The following is a 22,686-nucleotide window of genomic DNA, read 5'->3' as shown; positions in this document are numbered from 1 at the left end:
GTCTTACCCTATGCATCTTTTCACATGTTTCAAGAGGTTTTATCATATCTTGACTTTCCGTGCTATTGTATTATTATATCTTTTTTTTTTTTCATTGTCCAAATTAATGAATCTGAGCAAATATTAATTAAAAACAAAAAGTTATTGACGTTTTTTGTACGTTTCTGAGTTTTCTTCAGTTTATTACATTGAACCTCAATTTGTTTATTTTATATTTTGTTATATTATTTATATACTATTTAAAAAATATTCTTATCAATGTTGTGATACTCATTTCAACCAAGTGGCCCAGCACCATTCAGAATTCAAAGAGGAAAGGTAATCCTCTTTATTTCCGGCACTAGCCGGCCATCACTAATATGCAGTGCAGAAAAAACACCTTTTATTGGTGATTGGTGATGAGGAATTATTGAAAATCAAAGATGGATTATCTTCCTGCTCGGGGAGCCTTTCAGGAGAGGATGTGGTGGGAAGATCCAAACCCACTCAGCAGGAGGTCAAAACAATTGATCAGCTTGATGACTCACAGAAGGTGAACTCTAATTAACTGATTAAATGTTTCTGTTCTTTGTAAACTGAGAGAGTCACCCTTGGTAAGGACAGACACAAATAATCTGCTATGTCTTTCTTCTTCTGATAAACAGTTCACATAGACAAAAGTTGACAAATGTCTTACAGAATCCCAAAGTACTCGACATGTCACTTTTAAATGCTGAAAACTTTCTGTACTTTATTATATTCTATGCATGTTGTGATTTGTCTCCCCTCCCCCCCCTCCTTTTCTCATTTTTGACTTAAACTCAGTTTCTTTGAATAAGGATGACAGGCTAACCCCCTGACCCCCAGGTGCTGGAGTTTTGTTATTTTAGTTTGGGCTGGAGATTACCAGTAATTCAATTATTCATCTGTTTTGTTTGTTCTAGGATTAGTTTGCCCTTTTTAGGTAATTTAGGGGGAGACGGCCCACTGTGAGGTTGGTCAGGCGTCTTCCCATCATTTGTTCTTTTTGGCCAGGGTCTCTAGTCCCTTTTTGTTTCTTTATTTGCTACTTTTGGGAATATTTTTGCATTATTTAATAAAGCTTGTTGGTTAATTGTTAGCCTTGTGACTGGCATCCTTTTATATATTTTGCATCCTCCAATCCCTTTTGAGCCTTGGTTTGTTTCTTTAAATGGAGGCCATAACAGCCATGACTAGGACATTTCTAATACATTTACATAAAAAGGCAAATATCCGTCTGTGGTCACATCTTCTTGTTTGCCATAAATATCACCGTCAGTATGTCAAACAGAGAGACGAGCCTGCAGTTTGTCCCTGCTCTTCACTGGCAGCTAATATACATCCATTCATCAGACGGCTCCATTGCAAACCTGGGGAGAGATTGGCTAATGTCTCTGTGGACCTGTTCATCATCCTCTGCCCACCCTAATTACAAATAAATCTCACAAGAGGTTATGGCTTACCTCTCCTTCTCACTGGGCGATTTTTTTATAAATGTCTCCAAGTACTCGTTCAGCATTGGAGAGCAGATTACACTCTCCCCTGAGAGAGTTCCTTCTCTGTTATTCTCTTGTCTTCCTGTTATTTAAAAGTGCCCAGACAATGTACTTTCATTGTATTGGCATCTGACGAAACAAATTTCTGAACAGCAAAGTATATTTGACAGGGTTAGGGTTATACCATCCATAATGTTTCACTGATGGTTGCACTGATAAATAGCCCACACAAGTTATTTTCAATATTTCTTTTTTTCCCCCCCCCAATCTGTTTTATAACATTTTCCAACAATGATGTAGACAAAACGATGAACAGTACAAAGGTGGTCCAAACACGGTATCATGCAACTGTTAAAGCAAAGACAGAGCACTATTAAGACAATACAAACACTACAAACAAGAAAAACAAAGGCTGTGGGCTGGTCTGCTGCCTGTCATATCATATCAGTAAGTACATCACTCAGGGATATTTGGAAAATGCACGTCTCGAATGTATTGAAAGAAGGGGTCCCATATTTTATTGAATTTTCTCAGTGAGCCCCTTAGTATACATCTAATTCTTTCCAATTTGACACAACCAAGAACTTCCCTTATCCAACGGGTATGCAGAGGTGGTGCCGGAGATTTCCACTGTAATAAGATCAAGCGTCTGGTGAGTAGAGTGACAAAAGCTACAAAGCCGTTTTCTGAGGAAGAGAGTGATAGCATGGGTGCTTACGCCAAACAATGCTACTATAGCATTTGGATCAATTGCTTTCCCAATGGCCTTGGACAATGAACTAAAGATTTCTACCCAGTAAGATTTTAGAGTGGGGTAAGACCAAAACATATGGACATGGCTTGCAGGAGCTTGTTGACATCTATCACAAGCTGGGTCAACATCTTTATACATTTTAGAGAGTCTAACTTTGGTAAAGTGAACACGGTGTATGATTTTGCACTGAATCAGTCCATGTTTTGCACAGATGGATGACTTGTGTACATTATCAAGAACATCGTCCCAGAGTTCCTCAGTGATCCCCTCTCCCAGTTCCTCCTCCCAAAGTGTCTTAATTGAGTTTAAGGAACCTAAACGCATGGAATATATTAGAACATAAATATATGACATCATTCCTCTGAGTGCGGGTGTTGGTTTGAGGAAAGGGTCCACTGGCGGGTCAATTGGTAGATTAGGAAATTGGTTTCTGACAAAACTGCGGATCTGTAAATACCTGAAGAAGTGTTTAGAGAGGGAACATTTCTCAGTTAACTGTTGAAATGATGCAAAAGTGTTATCAATATATAGGTCTTTAAATGTCTTAATACATAGGTTAAACCAGTTGAACATTAATTTCTACTTCATGTTACCTATTTTCCTAAAGTTAATGAGCTGCCTCCATTTACTGAATGACTAGTCACGGCCTAACTGCTGCTAAGTGACAACACAATTAGCACTGTATAATGAAGAAAGTAATGTAATGCAGCTTCCATGCCAAAGGTGCAAATTTTCAACGGGACGTAATCAACAACTAAACTACCTATTGTATTTAGTCTATTACTGCCCACACCTTAGGGTCTTTTTTTTTTGTCACAGGGCGAAAACTGACCTATGCAGCGCAACAATATGGTGCTTTCCTGATCATGAAATTTGCTTTGTCCATCCCTTTGGTATTTTAAAACAAGACATACCAACATGCTATTTGACATTGCATTGACAAATGTGCTACCCCCAGTACGTACTGTTACTATGTATAGTTTTCCCTTGTAACATTTCAAACATGCAGTTTACAATAATTATAGGCAGATTTGTCACTCGCATGAAGTTTGTTGTTGTTTCCCAAAGGGATTTTGGGAACAGCAACACACAGAGAGTGGAATCCATGAGAGATGTGAGGCAATTATCTTGTAAATGTAGCAACAGTAGCATAGTGTTAGCTTTTCCTGCTTCGGCATCCCGACAGTGGTCAGAAAGCACAGGGGCAGACAGGGCTGGGGTCTCCGGAGCTAACCCACTCTACTCAACAGCCGGGGAGACAAGACAGGACAACCCCGGTGGCTTGGAGGAGCTGCAGCATTTATTTTTGCTCAAACTGCTCAGACTCCAGCTACTGTACATTCATTTAATATCTTCAGCGCTAAACATGAACTCTCCTCTGCTCCGAGCGCTCTCTCTCGTCCGCTCACACCATATCTCCCAACACTTTCTCTCTTTGTTCAGCAGCCCTCCCCAGAAGGACCTCGAACTGTCCACCGACATGGTAGATGAGCTGGGGCAAATATTACAAACTTGTATTGAAAACTTTCGCAAATTTGCGTCGCTGCTGGTATGAATAGTTTTGATGGGGGCGATTATTTCGCATTTCCGTGTCATTTATTCATCACGCCCCAGGTGTGCCCTTATAGTGCATTCTTATTAGGTAAATGAAAAATGTTTCATTCTAACTTGACCCCATCTGGATGTGTACTTCATTGTATTCTATATCCACAATGTTCCACTACCAGGGAATGCGGATGGTGGTGTTGCTGAATAAATAAAAACAACATGACAAAACAAATATTTATAAGGGTGTCCAAACACTTAACTGTGTGACCACTAGCACAATTGAGGTTTAGTGCACATCATTTTTGAAAATAACTATAAACAACATTGATTTATACATCACACAAACTATTTGGCAACAGTTAGTAACAGTTGAAAAAAGCAGGGTTGCACGACTTTGGCTACATTGAACGTGTAACGTATGCGGACCGTTAGTGGAGCGTATGTGCCGCAGAATGTATGTTTTAACTGGCTACACCTGCTGCACGCACACGCCGTGTATGAGTCACAGGCCAGACGGAGAGCTTTTGCTTTGGGATTGTTGTTGTTGTTGTTTCTTCAGTTTTTTTGAGTTTTCAGTCACAGAGCTGTGAAAACGTCAATCTACTGTCAGCTGTTATCAGAGGACGCATGGGAGGGAAACAAGAAATGAAAACAGAAACGGTCAAAACTCTCATCAGTCAGTAAGTCATTTCCTGTATATTGGTAGTTAAATTTAAAAGAAAGTTTTGGGGACACACTGGTACACATGTTCCACCAAAACAAGTTCCTTCCTGAGACTATTTAGCAGAGGCACCGTGGCTCCGTCCGGAGCTTAGAGTCGCCCAAGACGATTGTGATTGGTTTAAAGAAATGCCAATAAACCAGAGCACGTTATTCTCCCATCCCAGAATGCTGCGTGGACTAGCCAGACCTTGGCAAAGCGAGACTAACCTCACTGTAAAGCTCTACACACTGCTTCAACATGAGGAGCAATCAAAAGCTTCACAGCCCTGAGTGCCTAGTTACAGTGGCTAAACTATGATTGGGGTTGGCTGTTCGGAGGGTGGGTTTAGCGAAGGGGCGACTTGCGTCCATTCAAGTCTCTTTTCAGCACATTGTCACTGTTAATAATTATAGTCATGGGGTGTACAATTATTATGTGATTATAGCTTATTTAAAGTATATTACTCAAATGTGGATATCCTGTTGATCTTTTCTCTGTAGATTTGATGTAGAGGAAAGCTTCCTGCTGGTCATACTAATTAATTGTACAGCTGGCCATAGATGTCTAAATGAGGCATTTTTGATTTGAGGGTTGGGTTCTAATCTAAAAAAAGATACAAAGAGAAGACCGTAAGAAGAGAATCACTTCAAATGTAATCTTTGCATGAAGATGGGAAATGCACTCCGTGTATTTCAATAACATCCCCTACACCAGTGGTCTTCACTATTTCTTTCATGAGAGCCACACTGATAGGTCAAAGTCAATAGGAGAGCCACTTTTAACGCAAAGTATCAAAAGTTACATCCAGTCATAAATAGCATGACTGTTTATCAATCTATCATCCCTGAACATATAATATGCAATTTTTTCTACATTAGCCCATTATGTATCTAACCATCCAAGAGCACATTCGACATGACGGAAGGGCAGAGCAAGTATCTCTTTTAGTCTATATTTCCATCTTGTAGTGCCGCTGTTTCAGGTATTTTTTTTAAATAATTTGAAATAGAGCAGACTTATGGTTATGTTATAGCCCTGCTTGTTTATATTGTTTTTATGAAATATCTGTATTGAGTGCATGATCATATCACCATATTATTTACTGCCATGTGAGCCACAAATTAAAGCTTGGTGAGCTGCAGGAGGCTCGCGAGCCGCGCAATGAGTAACACTGCCCTACACTGACCTCCACATTACTAGTTTTCTTTGCACTGTATGAATGTCACACTACTTCCTGCTGAACATAAATTACTAATGCAAATGAGTTGCATGTGAGCCTAATTAATAGGAAACAGGGTTACGCAGCAGACTATGTTTATATAATGAAGTATGTGTACCGTACTGTGGATCACATTTGTAATCTAAATTACATTAAACCTTTTTCGGTGCGGGTGATATACTCTTTTGGAAACAGTAATGAACCAGTTCATCTGTCCAATGGGATTTTTCTTCCTTTGTCTTCCTTTGAGGTTTATACAGTGGATCTATGCAGTTTGCTCACCAGGTGCTGTGTGATTATGAATATCGTGCTTTTGAAAAGCTGCCTCAGCAGGGACTCTCCAGAAGTGTTCTCTAGTGTGCCATCTGTTAGCACGTGAACTGAGCGCTGGAATGGAGACTGGCATGTGGAAAAATTCTAGCTGTGGACTTAATTGGCTGAGACATGAACACTATAAAAGACAGGTAATGTAAAATGATGGGGGAGCTCTTTGCTATGTAAATGTGATTGCTCATGACAGCAGTATGTCACAGCTGTCACTTAGCCGCTTTAAAAGTTCAGGCTTTAAAAGACAGTTTTACTCCGAGCATGAAATCCCTGAGAGCAGCAAAGTTGGGGAAAGCCAGGAGTGTTCCTGCCAACAGGAGTTAGATTGTAGACAATAGTCTGGTCTTACAATGTGGTGTGTATCCACTGTGAGGAGTGTGTTGGTGTACTGTATGTTGGTGCTGCAGGCTATGAAAACTTGTTGAAAACTGTGAGGGAGAGCTTTCTCCTCAGTCTGCCAAGACCTTCCTGGTTGAGGCGATTGTTGGCTAACTGTGGCATATGTGTAATTATACAGCCCACTGGCAGCTCACACTAATGGGCATTGTCAAACTAGTGAGAGTGGAATAATTCACCTTGACTGAAGTATCATATCCTATCATATGTTGTTAGTTGTTGTAAGCCTAGCTCTAACATTTATCATCCAAGTTTCACAAACTTAACTGATTTGATGATATCCTAACACCCCATTATTATCTTATGTCACTGAGCTACATTACGTGCTTGTTTCTTATGGAGGATATATTTATTCATAACTCAAATTGAAAGTCCAAAGAGAAAACGAAGCAAGATCAAATTGAAAATAGTATTTTTTTACTACGCTACTAGGAAAAATCATGCCATAATTAAATTAATTAAAATGTAAAAGCTTAAATGGAAATACTTAAATTAAAATCTCAAATAGAAAAAAAAGAAATCATTTTATTTTAGCCTTTCCCCTTTATAATTTTCAATTTGACATTTTATCTTTTGAATTTTACGTTTTACATTTTAAGATTCACCTTTTACATTTTGATTTAACATTAAGCTTTTCATTTAGAAGTGACAGGTGTCATTTTAAATGAGGAGGCGTGGCCCAACGGCTGGTGGGGGGGTCTGAAATCACTTCCAGCTGACAGGGGGGGCTGTGAGTATTACTGGCCGACCAGTAAGCAAGCGATCCCGGCCCCCACCAGCTGGCTGTCACCTAAGACTGGAGCTTCCAAGTCCGACAACATATCGGAGCAAATGTGCAATTGGCCATACATTTTTGTAAAACTGACCATATTCAAACTGTACACCGTTAATTTCTCGCATAAAAATGAATTCAGTGGTGAAATAGCAGATGAAAAAAACAATCAATTCTAGAATCTAGATCGGGAGTTTGCCGTAATAGCAGCAGGCAACAACTGGAAACCTTTTACAGTTTTCGTCTGCTATTTCACCGTCTCATTTGCCCACAACTTTATTGAACTATGAGCGCGGTTTAATCATGCGAGGCTCAGCTGTGGCTCATCTAGAGATTCGGCATCATGTGATGTGCCCCGGCCCCGGGCAAGGTAAGGAGACAGGCGCTGTAGCGGCTTCTCCAGCAGGCTGAACCGGCTTCCTCCCGCCCGGGCCATATCGCTACCTGGATGTGTGATGGCTAGATGATAAAAAGGGGACACGCTGAATGTCTATGAGCCACAGCCGAGCCGCGAGATTCTAGAATTGATTGTTTTTTTCATCTGCTATTTCACCACTAAATTCATTTCTGAGACTGTTTTATGTGAGAAATTAACGGTGTACAGTTTGAATATGGTCAGTTTTAAAAAAATGGATGGCCAATTGCACATTTGCTCCGATATGTTGTCGGACTTGGAAGCTCCAGTCTTAGGTGACAGCCAGCTGGCGGGGGCCGGGATCGCTTGCTTACTGGTCAGCACTCACAGCCCCCCCTGTCAGCTGGAAGTGATTTCAGACCCCCCCACCAGCCGTTGGGCCACGCCTCCTCATTTAAAATGACACCTGTCACTTCTAAATGAAAAGCTTAATGTTAAATCAAAATGTAAAAGGTGAATCTTAAAATGTAAAACGTAAAATTCAAAAGATAAAATGTCAAATTGAAAATTATAAAGGGGAAAGGCTAAAATAAAATGATTTCTTTTTTTTCTATTTGAGATTTTAATTTAAGTATTTCCATTTAAACTTTTACATTTCACATTTAATTATGTCATGATTTTTCCTAGTAGCGTAGTAAAATAATACTATTTTTAATTAAATCTTGCTTCGTTTTCTCTTTTGGACTTGCAATTTGAATTATGAATAAATATATCCTCCATACATGGCCGCTGCCAGCAATTACAGCCACTCAAGACAATGCTTGTGATTCCAACAGCTATCTGTGATCTTGAGTAAACAGAATTGGACGAAAAATACATTTATTTTTAGCTGTGATTAAATCAGTAGTTTGTATTATAAAATAATGCAACCCACCACTGCTACTAATGCACTGATTCTGTCACTGTGTTTCAAACATGTGTTTCCTATTCTGCTGCTGATAAGGTTTTGGCTTTTTTAATTTGTAGAATTATCTTCTACCTTCAGGTTAGATAGATAACATTGGAGTTTGGGATAGGACGTAGACCACCACAGCGCTTCATCTCTGTCCAATCAGGGATAGAAGAACTGCTGGTTTATCAGTTAATTGCATTCATCTGGCCTCCCATGTGTAATTCAGTTCTTAATTAGTTGGCTGGAGTGAAAACCCACAGGGATAAGTGGGATTGAGAACCAGCGGACTACAATGCACTTCCTCTGATACTCTACATGGAGCAGTGATGTCTAATAGTATGTTGCGTTATTGTGCAGTCTGTGGCCTGTTGCTTAAATAATTAGAGAATGCTGCATTCAAAAGATCACATATAGAGGTGTTTGATGACAGCAGTTTATGTGATGAAGACTAATGTGCGATCATTAACAACCACAACTCCCCGAGGACTGCCTCACACAGCAGCTACTCACTCTACAAAGGATTCAGAACAACAAAGTCTCATTGATCTAACTGCACTTTGCCTCTCTTTGGTTTAAAATTGAGGCATGTATGGTGCCTAAATGACAGTTTTGATCAATCATTATTTTTCTCTTTTTTTCCCACAGTTAAACCAACTGTTATAGATGTCGATATATTTGTGAACAGCATTGGACCAGTGTCTTCAATAAATATGGTGAGTCAATCCCTTTAATTACGGTTATGTTCATACTATTTTGTTGAAACTTTTTATACACACAGTTCTGAATCTGTCTTCATGGCGGCACAACACCACGCACAAATTGCACCTTGTTACATAATTTTTTTTGTCTGACCTTGAAATGTGCATTGACCGTAGTTTGGTATTAGAAGAGAGGGTAGTCGCATCCAAGTGGAGTTGCGCGCAGCTAAAAGGGGGTTTATGCTTCTGCGGTGGCTCTACGCAGAGCTTTCCCCGTAGCCTACGTAAGTGGCCTGAGGTTTATACTTGTGCGCTTGTGCCTGCGTCGTTCTGGTGTATCTCTTTAAGAGAATAGCAGAGCCAGCATGTGTGTTTATGCGTGGTAGAGCGAGTGAGAAAGTGGCGGGGATTAGTTTCGGAGCAAATACCGACTCTAGAGGTGTAGTCGGAGAAACAAAGTGTCTCCCCTGTGCTTTCTGACCACTGTGGGCAAGCTGTAGCAGGAAAAGTTAATCCTCTCCTTGATTTCATGGAGAAGGAGAAGCAGGAAATGAGTCAGAGGAAATGAGTAGGGGGAAATGTGACGCTACCAAGCCCTAGCCAAACAGACCAATCACAGTTGTTGCGGTCTGCAGCAACGTGTAGTTAAATTTTTTTGAAAGGTGCACATCAGGCTAAGGCGTAGCGTCTGTATCTCCACATACCTATGTCCGTACCCACGGAGTCAATTTAATGCAGAAGCATAAATTTGCATTGAGACGGTGCTTGGCGTGATGTTATTTGGTTCTGGTGAGAATAGACTTCCAAGTCTGTTTTCAGCACAGCATCACTAACAGTAAGCAGTGTGTCAGAAGCTGAGCTTCTTTACATTCTCTGTCAGCCACACCTGCTTGTAGATGGTATGAAATCTTTTCCCTTCTGTCGATGAAATGCCTTTCAATCATCTAAAGGCAAGTGTGTTTTTTTTTTTGTTTTTTTTGGTTTTTTTTTATATCTTCAGCTTTTAATTTGATGATTTATTGAGGTTCTCTTCCTTAAATCATGAGCATCAAAACCAGAGTCAATAACTCACAACTCCCTATTTACTGAATGCTCCACCTCACACATCTCTTTGAAACATTAGATTTCATCTTCTTAAACCTTATATTCATAAGACCTAACGTGTTCAACTCACATTGAAACTTTGAAGACTGGGTGCTGGATCCTTATGTAGATGATGATGATGATGATGATAATAATAATATATAAAGGCAGCACTGTTAATACTTTTTATTGCCACACAGACATTTTGCGCAAGTGTCTCCCCAGGCAAAAACACGCTGAAGAAGGGCGAAACAAAATGTCCGTGTGGCAATCAAAAGTATTAATTGGAGTGCTGTCCTAATTGCCTTTTATATATTATCTACTAAGAACCTGCAATAACTGATTTTCTTTGGCCACTTGGGGGCAGCGGAAACAAGTTGTGAGCACAACATTGACATATCACCTTTTAAGTAGATAGGGCGAACTTGTTAGCAATCAGTTACTTATTTACACATCCAGTAGACACAGCAACATATCATTCATTTGTGTGTTGTTTCTGGCCACCTGATGAATGTAATTCCAATATGCTTTAGCTCTGTTTTTGGCTCTATTAACGCCTGCTAAATGCTCCACTATGTTCACCAGCTAATTGTGTCTGGAACTGTATCTGGAGTTTGGTGCTGAGCAGGTAGTGTACAGTGGGTTTTTAGAGCGTTTTTCGTTAAACGGCTGTGCCTAAAAATGACAGAGCGGAGAGGGTGAACTAAAACAGTAACGGCCAGATAGATTCAGGTGATGAAGCTTACCTCACACATTGTCACATCGATTTCACATTGTCATTTGATACATTGTTATTATAGAAATATTATTGCTACAGTCAATTTTTTTTCACGCCACCTTCTCACCCACACCAATCATTCAATGGTCAAAGTGATCAGGTATCAGATAACAGCTACAGCAGCTTGGTGCACCTTCTGAATGATCGGATGTGTTAGAAAAACGTTTTATATCTTGCTGACGTGACAGACCGGTTTGAATGGCCTGCTTGGATTTGGATTGTCCTACACTGTGGCTTCACGATACATACATTTAAAATTGAGAGATGTTATATTTATGAGACAATGCTATATGTACTACGTGCTGGCAAAGGTTGTGTCTCAGAGGTGTCACTTTATAAGCAAGAGAGGATTTTAGTTACGATATGAGGGGAGGAAAGGAAGCCGGGGAGAAGCGGATCGGAGAGGGATGGGGAAATCTGGGATGGATGTAGAAATGGAAAGAAAGCACGGAAACTAAGAGATGGGTGAGAGGCAGGAGATGTTGAGTGTATGTGAAGAATGGTCAAGTGGGGGAGAGTTATGGGTTTTAGAAAAGGATACAGTGAGTATCGGCTGTCAGATGGACAGACTAAGAGTCTTTTGTTGAGAGGGGAAACAGATTCAAAGTCAGTTTGAAAGAAGCACTAAGACAAACGGATGAGAAATTTTCTTGGGCATCTTAGGGCGTTTTCACACCGACAGCCTTTAGTTTGGTTGAATCGAACTAGAGTTTGTTTGCCCCGATGGTGCAGTTCATTTGGGCAGGTGAAAACGCGGCAATCAAACTCTGATGCGCACCAAAAGCGGACCAAACAAGCGTACCGAGACCACCTCTTCAAGCAGGTCTCCATACGCTTGTTTGGTCCGCTTTCAATCGAACTCTGGAGCGGTTCATTTTTGGTGAGAACGTGATCCGTACTCGAACCGCACCAACGATATGTACTCCTCCAGTCTGAGCTAATGTCTCCTGTAGTCAGGTGTGCTTAGCAATCTGCGATGCAGCAGAGCAGCAAACTGTAGCAGCTTGCAGTGTTTCTCTCACAGAAATAGACAGCAGTCAGGCTCGCCGTCCATCACTCGTATCTCCGTGGTCAAACCAGCTGCCGCTAAAGTTGGAGACAGACGCCGGCAGAGCAGAGCGAAGTCTCGGTGACCAGAGCAGACGTAGTCACGTCTCTTGCGAAACAATGTCTGATAATTTTAATGAAATGAGCTGGTTTGACCACTAGACCAGAACACAGGACCTTCTTCCTGTATTTACTTTCTTGCTCCCGCCCCTAGACATATCCGACCAATAAGAGGGCTGGACGTTTTTGCGTGATTTGTAATGACGCATTTTGGTACGCTTGGATTTTTTCCAAGCTTTCCAAAGGGCAAATTGCTCCAAGTTTACTAACTCACTAATTTATTCGGACCAAAGCAAACGAACTACAAGTGTGAAAACGCCCTTATTTGATCAGGATCATTTCTGTTGATACAGTGTCCAGTATGAGATGTTTATGTGATATGGCAAAAATATCATATCACAATTTTTTTTTAGGCATGATCACGATCCACAATCTTTTCACAATTATTGTGTGTGTGTGTAAAACAATTCTGGGTGATAAATGTCAGAGGTTTAAGTTGAGTGTAACGTTACAGGTGTCAGTTGTTCCACTCTAACATTTGCGACATTACTCTGTCAATCATGCAGCCCGCACACACCCACACACAGCCTCGATGAGGTATAATCAGCCAAGTTAAGTGAAAACACCTGTGGGCCAGCAACATGGGTGTGCGGCAGGCTTTAACCTTGTCGTCATTGTTGCCACCTGAGTGATTTTGTGTCTACAGTTTACAAATGTTCAGACCCTTTAGTGAGGAAAAAAAAAAAAGAATCAAGCTACTTTTTGAGCAGAGACCAGCTTTTTCCCTTGAACTTGATGCAGCTCTTGAGCTCGCAGAACACCTGCTGGTTTTGCAAACTGCGAGTGCACATTTGGTCAGAATATCTGAAAAAGGAAGACCTGTGTGACCAACCAACAAACCAATAAGTGACCATTTTTGTCTTTTAAATGCATTTTTCTATTGTCACAGAAGGATGACCCTTTGAGCCAAATGCTCTCTCTCTAATGACAGGAATCCTTTTTACACGCTTGCTTACTTGTGTTTTAGGTCAGGGGTCTTCAACATCTTTCAGGCCAGGGACCCCTAAACTGAAAGAGGCATATATTGTATACAATTGAGTTGCATATTAAACTGGACAGATTGGATAAAAATAAATGGATATTATTTATGCATCCTGTTTTAACATTAAACATACATGTGGAAGGTACAGTAAGCTCAAGCTTAAGCTCAACTGTATGGCTACTATAGTGTGTAACTTACCTATATTAAGTTTATGTTCAATGTGTGAATAATTGTTTTTTTCACTAATAAGCCAATTTATCCTTGCTATTAAAATGTTGCATTCACATTAGTGTATATTTTCAGACTTAATTTTTGACAAACTATATATGTATGTATGTATATGTTTTACATAATCTGGCAGCCCCTCTGCACTAACTCTGATGCCCTAGGGGTCCCAGACCCCCTGTTGAAGATCTGTTTTAGATAAACAGTTCAGTACCTGAATATGTCATACAGTATACTGTGCTACTTCAATATTACTGCACTAGTCTTATATGGGACATTGTATCCATATTATGAGAAAAGTAATTTGCTTCATATTGGCATTCTGGAATATTCTGATGGCATACATGAGAGCCTGCATTTAAATTTAAATTAGTACTAAATGTTTTGTGCATATTACAGCAAGCACTCAACTGTGTGACAAGCTAATTTTAAGCCCCATTGTCAGAGAAGACAGAGTAGTCAGAGTGTTATAAGCGTAGCTCCATAGTTCTATATCTATGCGTAGCTCCTTTAAGAAATAGCTCAGTGCTTAGTGTGTACGTAGTGAGAGTGACAGTGTTAGAGAGTAATAAAGCGGTTTACTTGTTAAAGGGATACTTCACCGATTAGCATTAAGCTTTATATCAGTAGAAACCCGGTAGTATTTTCGAATGACCGTGCTTCCCTCCCTCATGTCCCCCTGAGACAAGACTTCTCTGTATTGTGTGTCTGGAAAAAAGCCTCTGATGACGCAAAAATCGTCATTTAGCGTCATCGGAGGCATTTTTGCCCAGAGACTATGAACTACAGCCAGCTAGTTCTGCATGTTTTCAACCCGCCCATAGGGGGTTGGACTGTCACTAGCCGATGCTAGCCGAGCGGAGCGGAGTGTCTTGAACCTGTCTTGTCCTGAACTTTTTCAACAATTATGTGGATTCAAACTACCGCACATGTGTACCACTGGGATACATTGGTACAGATTGGAGAATATGCAGGACACTTTATTACTATAATAAATATATTAATACTCAACACTACGTGAGCTTCGCCTCCTACGGAGACCAGCACCTCAGCCAGCGCTGTTGCTCGATGCCGCTAGCTGGGTAAGGGTGCATCCAAGAAAGCAAGAAAAGCGGGACGAAGGCAGGAGTTCCAGCTAGGTGGAAAGCTAACGCTAGCCGGCCACCTGTGCCGTCCATCCTGCTTGCAAGTGTCCGCTCATTAGACAACAAACTGGACTACATCCAACTTCAACGAAACTCCCAACGCGAGTTCAGAGACTGCTGTGTTTTTGTTTTTGTGGAAACATGGCTGAACAACAGTGTACGGGACTATCCAGCTACCAGGTCTGCTAGCCTTCCGAGCAGATAGAGATGCTGCTGTGTCGCCGGATAAAACTCGTGGAGGTGGCTGTGTTAACACGGACTGGTGCAGAAATGGGGTGCTTGTATCCAACTACTGCTCACCACTGGTGGAGTTTGTGACTGTTAAATGCCGACCATTCTAGCTACATTCCACGCAAATTCACGGCTGTGTTCATACTCGGGTGTTTACACCAGGCGCTAATGCAATGCATTAGCTGAACTTTACGGAGCCTATAATGTGTGTGCACTTAATGTAGCATGTTTCGTATATCATTTTTATATTTTAAATGTGTAACACCACTTGAGCCACGGTGAAATGTTGTTTTGTGTATGTGGTTGAAATGACAATAAAACACAATAGACTTGACTCAGTTGACTGCCTCTCTGTAAGCGGAAGGCGTGGCTTGGGGGTGGCCTCGAAGCAAGTGCATTCTGGGATTTGGTGTCTTTTTCTGGCTTTTCTCGGCCTAGAAGGCACCAATTTCTAAAAGAAATTCACATTTCTACTACATAAGTGACCCAATTTAAAGATATATTCATCTTTCCAATGGTGAAATATCCCTTTTAAGTGGTAGGAAATGTATATTGTAGGTTTAAGTGTGTCTCTGAATAAATGTAGCTCCTCAAAACCCAAGTAAAGTTACCCTAACCCTGGCAAAGCAGGCAGCTGCCAGAGGCAGCATTTTTTTCATGACACATGGGGGGGCGGCGCGAGCACTTAAAAAAATATCTCTGAGCGGTTTTCTACTGTATCTATCATTTCACCATGTGGAGAATTGGAAAACTGGCGCCCCTGCTTTCTGAGAAGGTACTGCGCACAGAGAAGCTGTGTGGGGAGGGGGGGGGGGGGGGGACAGTTCACCTCTGGGTCGAACGGGTTGCTGGGCATACCGTTGGTGCTCCACTAATACTGAGCACCCACGAAGCTGATCGTTGTTATGTGTCAGTTAAACTTTTCATCTCCAATCCTATCCTGAGTTATAACAGCCTACTTTACGGCTTTATTATCGAGTTGATAGGCGTGTGTGTTTGTGTCGGCTGTCTGAAATGCAAACATTTTTTGACTACTTTTTTTTTTTTTAAAGGGCGTGCGCCCGTTGAGCACCCACGGAGGAAAACATAAATCGGCGCCTATGTTGCTTGGTCTCCCAAATGGAACGGTCCGGGCAAGGGGGGTAACGGGGGATGATAAGGATCTATCAGAGATCTACCCCAACTTTTGGACTGCTCTGAGGATTGCACTTACTCTGCCGGTCACTGTGGCTCAAGCAGAGAGGAGCTTTTATAAAAGTAAAGTTGATCAAGTCATACCTGAGGTCAACCATGTCCCAGGAACGGCTCGCTGGCTCGCTTCCGTCAGTATCAATCACTCAATAGGGGAGCAGATTTCATACAATAACATCTGATGATTTTGCATCAAGGAAGGCTAGAAAGGTCAGGTTTTAGTTTGTGTTTTCTGTTCTTAGTGTAATAGTGTAATAATTGGATTCTCTTTAGTGTGTTTTCACATTTGTGTGATGAAGGATTTGTGCTATTTAGAATATTTATTATATATGCATATTATTAATATTTTATATTCTCTGCTCGTTACATTTTTTATATATCTGTATATATTTGGTACTATATATATATATATATATATATATATATATATATATATATATATATATATATATATATATATATATATATATATATATATATAGTGAAAGAGAAAATTATATTTCTCAATTGCACAAATCCTTCATTAGAACATTTGAAAAACACAGTCCAGTTATTTAACTATTGCAATTACAACAGGAAACACTTTTTAAGTTGCAAAATCTTCACCTCAAACATTTTCAAAAGACAACGAACACAATTCAGCACAAAATATGACAGTATAAGTTATCAGAACTTAAAATAAATGTACACTATAATATAGTAATTCTGCAATTTTGTGTGTGGTTTTTTTTTTTGGGGGGGGGGGGGCACTCGAAGGGTGTCTCACCCTGGGTGTAATTCATTGTAGAACCGCCACTGTTTAGTGTGCTTGCATAACTGCAGTGTGAAACCAAACGCGGATCAAATGTATACAAGGTAACAAAAACATGAACCTTGGTTCAGACCTTCAGGTGTGAAAAGGCTAGGAAAAAAAAATGTCCATGATAAGCTGTCATGACATTTTTGCAAAAAAAATGTTCTACCTCTTGCTACACACACACATCCTGGATTTTTTTGTAACTGTGAAACCAATCTATTTTCCCTAATGTTCTCTTCATTAGGCACAGTGACGATGAGGCACACCATAACTAACTTTCAGAGGCAACAATAAGCTGAGCTATGTTTTAATAAGCAATACACAATATGTTAAGTTGGAGAGGGCAGCCTCTTTGTAATTATAAAGAAGCTGTTTTTATACTCGTTAGTCATGCAGTGTCCAATGCAACCTGGTGTAATCTAGGAATTTTGGCCAAAACAAAAGCCTGTGCCAGTTGCCTGATAGTCTCACCATGTGGAGAGAGATGCCCACTCCCAGGCTAACACACACACACACACACACACACACACACACACACACTCTTTACAATATGCATGCCAGTTGATTTCCCACTGCTGGCAGGACTACTGCAACATCCTTGGTATTGTGGTTTCTTTAGCTCGCAGCACAGTATTCATTTGTAATGTTCCTTACTGTAATTGTTTGGCTCATACCTGCTGTGATAGAAAACATTGACTTTTATTTTGTTCACTTCCACAAAATCCTTCTTCAATAGGTGGGTCAGCTGCTTCAACTTAGTTACTAGATGGCTCAGATACAAAAAGGAAAGTATGTTTTCACCTAATAGGCTCCAAGTGGTGGCTCTCATTTTTTTCTTCTCATTTTTATGGCTGGAAGATTTGGGTAATGAAGTCATCAGCATAAGGATCATATAATGAGGCTCTTGGTAATGCCACAAACAGAACAGATCTCAGTGGAATGTTAATATGCTGGTAGTGTGGTTCAATTAGCATGTAATGAACTAACAAAAATATCTTTCCTGTTTTACCAGTCGTCATGACTTTGTGACCCCAGTACTGAGCATCCAGTTGTAGACATGATCTGCAGAACCATGGGTTAACACGTTTTATCACAATAAGATATTATATTGATTCTTTGGACAACGATACAATATTTACTGATATCACAAAGTCTGCCACGATCCAATCTTGATTCAATTCAGGGGCCTGCGACTGATACGAGACAATACATAAGCCCATTTAACACAACCCATTTTTATTTATATATATATATATATATATATATATATATATATATATATATATATATATATATATATATATATTAGGGCTGTCAATCGATTAAAAATTTAATTTAATTAATTACATACTCTGTGATTAATCGAAATTAATCGCATACATAATGAACGGTGCCTGAACCGATACTTTTTTAAGAAAGTAAAAAAAGAGAAGAGAAAAAAAAAAAAGGTACTGACAGTGTCGGTGACATTGTTTATTGCTAAGGCCATATGGTCAAAATTAAATGATTTAATAATAATGTATAACAATAACTTATTTCACTAGTAAATTGCTGTTGAACGACAAAAACAACAACCAGATAGGAAAAGGACATTTACAATAACTTCAAATGCACCACGAGGCTGTAGTTTACCAGTTTCATTGAACGCACCGTCTGTGTTGTTTCTCCGACGGCAGCTGCAGATTGTTACATCCCGGTGTTGAATCCTCTACAGTAAAACACAGTCACACTTTACACCGTTTAGTGTTAGCTGTCAGCATTTAACCGTGTTTAATCCAGCTACTAGCTAGCGGTAGGCTAACGTTAGCTGCTGTTGAGTATAGTGTTAACTAGCTAGCGGTAGGCTAACGTTAGCTGCTGTTGAGTATAGTGTTAACTAGCTAGCGGTAGGCTAACGTTAGCTGCTGTTGAGTATAGTGTTAACTAGCTAGCGGTAGGCTAACGTTAGCTGCTGTTGAGTATAGTGTTAACTAGCGTCACATGCAGCGGGGTTTGTGTTTCCTGTAACGTCTGTTTCAGAGCAGCAGAGAGAAGAGCAGACATATCAGTGGCACCAGATTTTCGTCTGTATGCAAACGTCAAAAAATAAATAAATATATATATATATATATATATATATATATATATATATATATATATATATCACACACACACACACAGAGAGATCAACCTATACTGTTTCCTCAAGGTCGATACTGATACCAATTATTACTAGTATATTTGGATATATGCATTTACAGTGAAAATGTAAAAAAGTCCAAATCAAGATTTTGGAATGTTACAAACTCAAAACATAAACCTTAGTTTAAATGCTTTTAGCAATCATTTAATGCATTAGAAACTTTCAACATAATAGCCAGTAAAAGAGAGTCAGATAGTGTTGTGCGCGGGACATTAACCGTGCGTTCATGGACATCGGAAAAACGTTTTTCCGAGTGAAAACGTTATGATTCACGTCCCTTCCTGTGGGAATCAGAGGTGGGAACCTCGGGCCAGATTTTGCTAACCGAGTTTCCCAGTTGGTGATGCGTTGTTGACAACTGACGTTTGATGGAGGCGACTTTGGTTCACTGAACATATTTTAATGACAAACTTATTTATTGTGGATAAACGCCTCTGCTGAGAAACATACACAGACATAACATGTTTCAGATTATTCATAAATAGGCCTATGTATAAAAAAAAACAACACCTTATCCGTGTCCTTTCCCATTCGTTGTCCTTCAGATAACACAAACACCTGACGATGTGCTGCTTGTATGCTCGCATAACAAAACGGCAGCAAATTATTGTGGCCTCCATGTTTTCACCATGTTTTCACCACCTGATGCTCTAGGCTACGGCCAACAGTTGGTGGCAGTCATGCAACAAGTTGTTATGCCAAACGCCAATATAACAGAAGAAGAAGAAGAACACGCATCCCGACATGTGAACGCTGGTAGTCGGAGAAACAACGTAATCACGGGGGCGGTCCCTGTCATTCCGAGGTGGCATGAACGCGCCATAAGTCAACAAACTGAAGCAGAGGAACAGACAAAGAGCTGTAGCCGAGCCAAAGTAGAACACTTTTTATTTCATTAACTCTATCAGTTATACAGATAATCTGCAAACTGCCAAAAAACGGCCCGAAAATCGGCCAGTGTCTATCGGTCTATCCCTAATATTTACAAAAAGCAACTAAAATATGATTTGACAGTTGTATTACAAAACTCTTCTAGACATTTGAATTAAAAACAAACCAGTCTTTTTAATAAAAACAATAAATATTAAGAGGGAATTTCAAAATAAAGGCGCATCTTAAAGATGACGAGATGCATCGAAATGTTTACTTTGTATCAATAATATTGGTTGAGGAGTAAATCAATATATTGATCCAGATCGATGTGTCGTTGCACCCCTAATTAAAGAAATGAACGATTAGCAGACGTGTTGCACTACCAGTGCTCCAACACCTACTTCCTGCTGCTAGAGACTCTTGGCGTTTTTCCATTACATGGTACCTGCTCGACTCTACTCGTCTTTTTTGGTTTTCCATTATGATAAAAGTCCCTGGTACCTGCTAACAGGTACTTCTTTTAGTACCACCTCCGTCGAGGTTCCAAGCGAGCTGAGGTGATACCAAAAGGTGACGTGAAAACCTGCAGACTCCTGATTGGTCAGAGAATCGGCACTAATCACTGCATCATCATTGCTAGCGACAGACGGGGGTGTCCTGAACAAAGCTGCCATTTTTAAATAGTTTAGGCAGCGGCGTTTTTTTTTTTTCTGCCTCCAGCTTCTTCTGAAACTAAATGTTTCTTCTGGCAAACAGCCACATGCTGAGAATCAAAAACAACACACCTTCCACGTTCTGTGTGCGTGTCGCGTTAGGTCACGGCAGTTTCCTGCGGCGTCGCTATGACGACCAGCCACACTCGCCTCACGCATGAGGCAATCTGCAATGGAAAAAGGAGGACGGGGCACCACGGCCGAGCCGAGTAGAGCTGGTACTAGCAGTGGGTAAGCGCCAAGTAAGATAAGTAATGCATGACTGTGTGAGGCATGGAATCGGATACTGCATGTAATAATTGCCAAAAAAAAGAACAATTCAGTGTGCAGAGGAGTTTGATATTTAGCTTGATACGGCAGTTATCAAATAGTTGGATATAGGACAACAATACTGTATATCTTGATGTTTCTTTTGGCATGGTTTAAGTACAATATTTCATGCTGGCAGACACTCAAAGGGGCTTTACCTGCATCCTCGATAAAGATATATTGTATAAAGTATCGAGAACTGGTACCTGATCAGAACATGAACTGATTGCTTAGTTTACAAGCAAATCTATATTTCAATATCTCCACATTCACATTGTAGTGTTGTATATCGTCGAGCTACTGTAGACTGATATATTCACAGATCTTGTTGCAGTTATATCCGTATAGTAACAAGAAATTGCTGTACAGAAAGGCCAAATATATGGTTGAGGTAATTTAGAAGCAGTCTCCATTACATATTTTGTCTACCAGAGAACACCGACGAGTTAATTTGATCTTTTTATCAACCTCAAATATCCAGTATCGGCTGCACTGTACAGTACTTTATTCCTTGCTTTTCACAAAACACATCAAAAAGTAATAACATTCTTACTTGGAGAAGACAGTGTGAAATCTCCTTGCCAGTTTCATATGCCATTAATCATTTGGTGTTATAAAGTGTATGTAAAGACAAAAATACCACCATCCTGCTTCTTTCCCAACTAGATTGCAGTGTGAATGTTTTCATCTTTTTGCGCAGATTATTGTTACCCAGCACCTGCAAAGGATTTATGGATGTGCCTCCTAATGATTGCAGGGAAGTGGGCTTTAGAACATATTTGCTCTCAGCGAGGAAATACTTCATTAGTTGACTGAAATTTGCAAAGGCAGAATCATGAGCTAACAAAGGTTGCTTGTTTAACGTTTCACAGTCGTAGTCCTGACAGTTGCAGCAGGGAAATCATATTGTAATTTCTCCTTGATGTCATGAAATGTCCACAAATGTTTTATATAATAGTACTGCTTTTTAAACCTTTAAACTGTAGGAATAAAAGTAACTTGAAGAGAACAATCACTGTTACAGGTTACTTAAATGCATTGAACTATGAAACAAATAATTCACAACAATATAACAAGCATTCAGTGTGTAACATTAAGCTACCTCAAGGGTAGTGGAGCATGTTGTTAAACTCCATCTATCCACTTTCTTTCTATATGCAGGGTCAAGGGAGGCTGATGCCCTTCCCAGCATGCACTGGGTGAGAGGTGGGGTGCACCCTATGGGCAAGTTTCCAGTTCATCTGGCCTGCATGTTGTTAGACAGTGAGAGGAAACTCACACAGATATGGCTTGCTTACTCCCTAATTTAAAAGTGAGGGTTTACATTAATATTTTACATAGCAGATGGGGAAAAAAAGACCCATACAGTATGCAAGTTGTTATTCAAAGATAAAATGTAATTACAGAAAATGACCTCCTCCATCAGGTTCTATCACAAAGGAAGTGCACCTGTGCTTGATGAAAACCTGGGTTTTGTTGCATCGTAGCTCTAACAAAGTGTGACTTATAAAGATTTCCCGCACTGACATACATCCTTTAGCTGCCTCTAATGAGGACACAAGGACCGACCTCAAGCCAACAAAGGAGCATGACAAGAAGTCTCAAAGCACAGAACAGATACAGTATGTACTCTATCCTCTCTGCTGCATAATCATAAAGTCCCAGCTTCACAGTTGAGACGTATGCTTTGTCCTAGTTTACAGTATCTGGTGCAGCGAACTGTACTGGGCTGAAAAAATGAACTTTTACTTTAATCTTATTTTAACATGCCACCAATTTTGTCAGGAAATT

The 22,686-nt window shown here is 40.1% G+C and overlaps 1 protein-coding gene across 1 annotated transcript in view; it reads left to right on the top strand.

Annotated features, from left to right (window-relative positions):
- gabrg3 (gamma-aminobutyric acid type A receptor subunit gamma3) overlaps window positions 1-22,686 on the top strand; it is a 75,322-nt gene that overhangs the window by 15,090 nt on the left and 37,546 nt on the right. The window contains exon 3 of the mRNA XM_078259836.1: window positions 9,168-9,235. Within this exon, the coding sequence (XP_078115962.1) occupies window positions 9,168-9,235 (68 nt within the window). The remainder of the gene's footprint in view (window positions 1-9,167; window positions 9,236-22,686) is intronic.

This window comes from Sander vitreus, chromosome 9 (assembly GCF_031162955.1).
Source record: "Sander vitreus isolate 19-12246 chromosome 9, sanVit1, whole genome shotgun sequence".
Classification (NCBI taxonomy): domain Eukaryota; kingdom Metazoa; phylum Chordata; class Actinopteri; order Perciformes; family Percidae; genus Sander; species Sander vitreus.
This window is presented reverse-complemented; position numbering and strand designations above follow the sequence as displayed.